This window comes from Dipodomys ordii, unplaced genomic scaffold (assembly GCF_000151885.1).
Source record: "Dipodomys ordii isolate 6190 unplaced genomic scaffold, Dord_2.0 Scaffold118, whole genome shotgun sequence".
Lineage (NCBI taxonomy): Eukaryota > Metazoa > Chordata > Mammalia > Rodentia > Heteromyidae > Dipodomys > Dipodomys ordii.
In genome coordinates this window covers 508,007-513,034 of record NW_012267334.1, presented here as the reverse complement: position 1 = coordinate 513,034, position 5,028 = coordinate 508,007, and the positions used below count along the sequence as shown (strand labels likewise).

The 5,028-nt window shown below is 62.9% G+C and overlaps 2 protein-coding genes across 3 annotated transcripts in view; both read right to left on the bottom strand.

Annotated features, from left to right (window-relative positions):
• Positions 1–4,418, bottom strand: part of Nsmf (NMDA receptor synaptonuclear signaling and neuronal migration factor) — an 11,979-nt gene extending 7,561 nt beyond the window's left edge. The window contains exons 1-6 of one of the 2 annotated variants that reach the window (XM_013029440.1): positions 3,919–4,418; positions 2,617–2,692; positions 1,906–1,911; positions 1,598–1,666; positions 619–671; positions 33–122 (exon numbers count right to left, since the gene is read on the bottom strand). In XM_013029440.1, the coding sequence (XP_012884894.1) occupies positions 33–122; positions 619–671; positions 1,598–1,666; positions 1,906–1,911; positions 2,617–2,692; positions 3,919–4,372 (748 nt within the window). In that variant the 5' untranslated portion in view covers positions 4,373–4,418. The remainder of the gene's footprint in view (positions 1–32; positions 123–618; positions 672–1,597; positions 1,667–1,905; positions 1,912–2,616; positions 2,693–3,918) is intronic. The other variant, XM_013029441.1, reaches the window with a different exon arrangement.
• The window catches only part of Pnpla7 (patatin-like phospholipase domain containing 7), a 59,612-nt gene continuing 58,987 nt past the window's right edge, over positions 4,404–5,028 (bottom strand). The window contains 1 exon segment of the mRNA XM_013029326.1: positions 4,404–4,419. Coding sequence (XP_012884780.1) covers positions 4,404–4,419 — 16 coding nt within the window.

The window sequence follows — 5,028 nt, the reverse complement described above, 5'->3', positions numbered from 1 at the left end:
GGGGGTAGGCTGCCTTAGGTCCAGACACCTACTGTCTCGGGAGTCGTGGGAAGTGTCGGCTCTCGTGGGGGTGGGGTCGCTCCAGGACCGGCTGAAGCTCCGCTCGCGCCGCTCAGCGAACGCTGTGGTGAGAGCAAAAGCCCTATTAGCCAGCCGGGGGCTGGAGCAGATGGAGCAGAGCTGAGTCAGACCCTAGGCTAGGAGGTCCAGGGGAGAGCAGGGAACAGGAGGAAGCCCGTGAGCTGGGCAGGGCCACGGGCTGCGCTGGCCCAGGATACTGACACTGGAGTAGTCTGGCCTGGGGCAGAGGTGGAGATGGTTCAAGACTATTCCTGAGGGACGGGTCTGGGGGTGGAGCCTGAAGGGAACAGTGTGCGTGCAGGTGTGGACAGGAGGTGGACCTGTCAAAGGTAGGGACTGTGAGAGGCAAGCCCAGCGGAGAGCCCAAGGCTGGGACAGGCCAGCGGAAAGCGGGCCTCGGCCAGGCAGGGAGCAGGGGTAAAGCCTGCGGCTGGAGCAGGTCCAGGGTGTGGGTCTGCACAGGCGGCCAGGCCCAGGAAAAGCCCCAGGTGCCAAGCGCAGGGCTGCCCTGCCCCCGCCCCCACCCCCAGGTCTTACTCTGGGCCTTCACCCTCCGACTGCCGACCATGCGCAGGTGTTTTCGAAAATTTCTAGGGTAGAAAAAGCACAGGTCTGATAAGGGCACGGGCGTCAGTGCCAGCCCACCTGGCCCTGAAGACACAAAGGCTCAATGCTCCCCCCTTGGCACGCAGGCCAGAGGCCTACCCCAGAACCCTACGCTCTCCTTCGCTCCACTGCCCTGGCCCTCTCTCCTTCCTTTGCCATGCAAAGGCAAGTCCCACCCTGAACAACATCCCGCTGGACGCCCTCTAGCCTCCTCTTTGTCCCAGAACAGAGGGGCAGCTCCTGTGCCGTGACTCTTTCCCACCAGTTTTGCTCCTTGCTGAGACTTCAGGCAGGCATCATTGCATGCACAGGTTCCAGGTACCTTTTCCCTGGGGCTGGGCCCACCCCGGCCCCACTGGGCCCCCCATCGCAGAGGCTGGCGCTTCCCCCCCCGCCCCCTGCAGCAGCCAGGCCAGCCTGTATGCTCCATCCCTGGTTGACCTGGCGCCCACGGGAGCCCCTCCCACCGCAGAGGCAGGTTCTCTTCCCCCAAACTTCGTGCCCTGCCAAGGGTCCACGTCCAAGATGGACAGACAACCCTCCCAGGCCCGCTCTGCATTAGTGGGAGTGGGGAGGGCAGGGCGTGCCAGGCCCACCGTGGTGGGCTCCGGGTCTGGACAAGCATGCGGGGGAGCTGTCAATCACCCTCAAAGCGCGGGTCCAGACGCTGACATGCAGCCTGGCCACTTGGCCTCTCCTTCCTGCCACGTCCCCAGGGCAGGGCCAGGCCAGTGGTCGCCACCACCCTTCCCCCCAGGCCTGTCAGGGCCAGGAGGCCCTGGCCCGGCCAGAGACCGACCCTGGGCAGGGCCCGGCCAGTGGTCGCCACCACCCTTCCCCCCAGGCCTGTCAGGACCAGGAGGCCCTGGCCAGAGACAGACCCTGGTGGCGAGTGACTGGCAGGCCCTACCTCTGGATTACAGACGCGGAATCATTCTCCCGTTTCCGGCGCTTCCTCTCCGCGTAGCCCCTAAACACCCTGGGAAACCGCCGCAAGTCAGCACTGCCCCTGACTGGAGGCAGGAGGGACACAGACACGGGGACAGAGGGACACACAGAGGACCAGCTCCTGACAGACTGGCAGATGGGGGCAGGGAATGCCTGGCTGCCCGCGGGAGTCCGCGCGGCTCGGCACTCCTCACAGGGAAGGCCCAGGTCCCCGGACGTCCCCCAGGACCGTGGCTGTGTCCTTACGCACGCGCCTAATGGGGTACTTACGAAATGCTGAAGCCACAGCAGGAAGAGGCAGCGTGGGAGAGAAGACACAGTGAGCCTGCGTCCCAGGCTTCCCTCCGCCTCAGGGGCTCTGGGTTTGTCCCCTCTGTCACTCGGGGAAGGGGACACGTGCTGGGCTGGGGGCTAGCTCTGGCAGGGCTGGGAGTGGCTGAGGGGCTGGGGGCTGGGCCTGTGCTGGGCTGGGGGCTAGCTCTGGCAGGGCTGGAGCAGAGCGGCTGAGGGGCTGGGGGCTGGACCTGCAGAGGCCAGACCTCTGCAGCAGAGGGTGGGCTTCTGCTTTGGGTTTAGCATGGGGGCCCAGCAGCAAAGGCTGACTCCCAGAAGACCTGCTGGGTCAATCATGTGTGGGCCATGAAACACACAGGCTGTGGTTTAGAGCACACACGAGGCCCAGACACCCCCATCCCACGGCCCGCACCAGTGCCACCAGTGCCAGCTCAAGGCTGGGTTCCCTGAGGCAGCCACAGGGGCTGTGCAAGGTCTGTGGGGGGCCCTGGGGGAGGGAAGTGAGGAAGCGAGGGAGAAGAGGGGGTAGGGCACCAGCACCCCCCCCCAGACTCAGCCTCAGCCTGGCCTGCCAATATGATGGAACGTGCGGCTGTTCAGAGGCCGCCAGAGTAGGGCTGTCAGTCTTTCTTGAGCACAGGAGGAGGCAGACTGGCTCTGGACCCTTGTGGCAGACACTCCACTCACGCTTGCATAGTTGTGGTTGCTGTCTGGAAGCGGAAAAGGTTTTCCTTGGGGAACCAGGTTCGGATGGGGCCCTCATCTGGAAGACAGAGAGAAAGAGTCTGTGGCTAGCGTAGACAAGGGTCCTGATGCCCGACCCCTCCCCGTCAAGTCCAGGGGACCAGCAGCAGCAGGGTCAAGGCGGCAGGATACCTGGTCCTCTCCCAACAGGGAGGAAGCTGGCAGTCTCCATGTAGGCCCCACTCAGCATTTACCCTCAAAACCTCAGGCTTTGATTTCTGTTTTAATTCCCCCTTTAGCTGCTCAACCTGAGGAACATTTTCAAAATGTGGTCTATCTCCAGAAGTATGTGAAAAGGATGTATTTTGTCTCCTTTGAGACATCTTAGGTATCAGCTAGCCAAATGCTTCCCACCAGAATAAGCTAGAGGCCCTGGCTGAGAGTGGAGGACAATCTGAAGCCGCTCCCCTTCCCACAGTCCTGTCTGGAGTGGTCTGGATCCTAGGGCAGGAGTCTAGTGGCCCATCCCGGGAAACAGTGCTGCAGGGAGAGGCGGCTCCCAGGGTTTTCCGGCCTGGCCCTAGACAGCTCTCTAGAGTTGCCAACAGTCCAATCTTCCAGTTGAGCCGTAGGTTCTGTCTATCCTTCCTCCCAGGCTCCTTTTCCCAGGAAGCAGTTCTGGACAAGGGCTGGGAGGGAGAAGCCATTGACGAGGACTGGCAAGGATTTTGCTAAAGCACTGTGGGAGGCCACCATTCACGGGGTTGGTTGGCAGTAGGAGCCTGAGGGTTTTTGTTTTTGCCAATACCAGGGCTGGAACTCAGGGACTGGCACTTGCTCCGCTTGTGTTCTACCACACTTGAGTCATTCCTCTAGCTTGGCTTTGTGTGTGTGCGCGTGCGCATGTATGCCAGTACTGGGGCTTGAACTTTAGGCTTTATGCTCTTGTTTGGCTTTTTCACTCATTGGCTGGCACTGTACCACTTGAGCCACAGCTCTACTCTACCTTTCTGGCTAGTTAAGTGGAGACTGAGTCTTTGTCTCTAGACTATTCTTGCTAGGCTGGCTTTGAACCATGATCCTCTGATCTCAGCCCATGATTTTCTGAAGTCTCTTGGAGTTTTCTGTTCAGGCCAGCTTTGAGCCTTGATCCTCTAAATGTGAGCCTCCTGGGTAGCTTGGATTACGGATGTGAGCCTGTAGCACCCAGGGGAGAAAATGAATCCCAACTTCCACTTTCACACTATGATCTGGGTGATCCCAGCATGCACCGTGCCTGCTCACGCCTGAGCCAGGCCCTCTCACCAGACACTCGATCGACGCTGCACATCCTCTCTAGCTTCTTGCGGCGGCCGGGGGCCTCGGGCAGAGGTGGCTGCTCCAGCCCAAAGGCTTGGGGGGAGGGCCCGGGGGGCAGCTGGGCACATCCAGGGCACTCCTTCGAGCCCTGGCGGCTGCCTGCCCAGCTCTGGCATGCCCTGCTGACGTCCTCGCGGCTGCTGCCTGGGCTGGCGCGCAGGGGCTGGCTATGGTGGTGGGGGTGCCGTGCTCGTTGCCGCCGCCCCTTCACCACAGCCAGCTCGATCGACTCGGCCTCAGGGTTGGGCAGCAGGGTGGGCTCCCCAGAGATGGTGTACACGCGGGGCTGGGGGCCCTCTGCGGCCGGTTCCCCACCAGCAGCCTCTTCTGAGAGGCTGCCCTCATAGCGGCCATTGGAGATGAGGGAGAGGCGGCGCTTGTTCTGGGGGGCGGGCTGCATCTCAGGGGACCCCTCGTGGCCAGAGTAGGCGTCAGCCAGCAGGTGATCTGGGGAAGAGGCGTCGGTAAGCCTGCAGCCTGATGGCTAGCCCCCCCAGCCTGATGCTAGCTCCTAGCCTGATGGCTAGCCCCCCCAGCCTCCGGATGAGGATGGCAAGGAGTACCCCGCAGGCACTAGCCCGATGTGGGGGGTTGTGGCTGTGGAAACCTTGGTGCCTGGTGATTTCAGGAAAGGTATTTCCAAGTCTCCTACTCCTGCCTGAGCCTGAGGCCCTTGCGTGTGCGTGTGTGCATATGTGTATGGGAGAGAGAGAAACACAGGAAAGACAGAGACAGAGAGGAGGAGGAGGGGGAGAAGGGATGAGGGAGGGGGGAGGGAGGGAGAGGGAGGGAAAGAGGGAGAGAAACAGAGGGGGGGAGGAACAGAACAGGCGGGCCACCCCCTACCCTCGCGCAGTCGCACCCATGCGCCGGTGCCAGCTCCTCCCCTCCCCCCCACCAGCTGGCCCCGGAGCCGGCGGCGCAGCCCCGGGGGTGCCAGGAGGCCCGCTGCCATGCCAACGGCCGGGCCGGGGGTGCCATGGTGACGGGTGACGGGGCCGGGGTGTGCGGACGCCCGCCCTGCGGATCCGGGCACACGCGGGGCAGCCCCCCCCC